This window comes from Penaeus monodon, chromosome 24, assembly GCF_015228065.2.
Source record: "Penaeus monodon isolate SGIC_2016 chromosome 24, NSTDA_Pmon_1, whole genome shotgun sequence".
Classification (NCBI taxonomy): Eukaryota; Metazoa; Arthropoda; class Malacostraca; order Decapoda; family Penaeidae; genus Penaeus; species Penaeus monodon.
In genome coordinates, this window is record NC_051409.1 from 23,647,075 (window position 1) to 23,647,635 (window position 561).

The 561-nt window shown below is 42.2% G+C and overlaps 1 protein-coding gene across 1 annotated transcript in view; it reads right to left on the minus strand.

Moving 5' to 3' along the window:
- Positions 1-283: 283 nt before the first annotated feature.
- Positions 284-561, minus strand: part of LOC119588900 — a 994-nt gene continuing 716 nt past the window's right edge. Inside the window, exon 3 of the mRNA XM_037937525.1 lies at positions 284-466. Within this exon, the coding sequence (XP_037793453.1) occupies positions 284-466 (183 nt within the window). The remainder of the gene's footprint in view (positions 467-561) is intronic.

The window sequence follows — 561 nt, forward strand, 5'->3', positions numbered from 1 at the left end:
CTCACTATCGGTTGCACTATACCGTGTTTCTGGACTATTCTTTTTCCTAGAAAAATATGCTATGGCATGTGGTATACCATTAGAATCTCGTTGCAAGAGGCAAGCACCAATGGCAATCTTTGAGGCATCACAATGAACTTCAAATGGTAGCTCGTAATCTGGGTTTCTTAAAGCAGGAGCGGATATCAAAGCTGCTTTAAGATTCTCAAAGGCTTTCTGGCATTCATCTGTCCATGTAAACTTTGCATTTTTTCTTGTTAGAGCTGGTAATGGTGCAGCCATTTTAGAAAAATTTTGCAATGTGTCGTCGGAAAAATCCTGCAGCACCAAGAAACCTCCTAATGCCTCGGACATCCTTTGGGTATGTCATCTCTGTTATGGCATGTACCTTCTCTGGATCAGGAAGAATCCCCTCTGCCGACACCTCAAATCCCAGAAATTTGAACTTCCTAACAGCAATCTCACACTAGTTGGGTTTAAGCGTAGCCCTGCCTGGTGTAACAGAGATAATGTCTCTTCAAGATGGTTCAAATGTTCTGCCATACTTCGGCTAAAGATGAT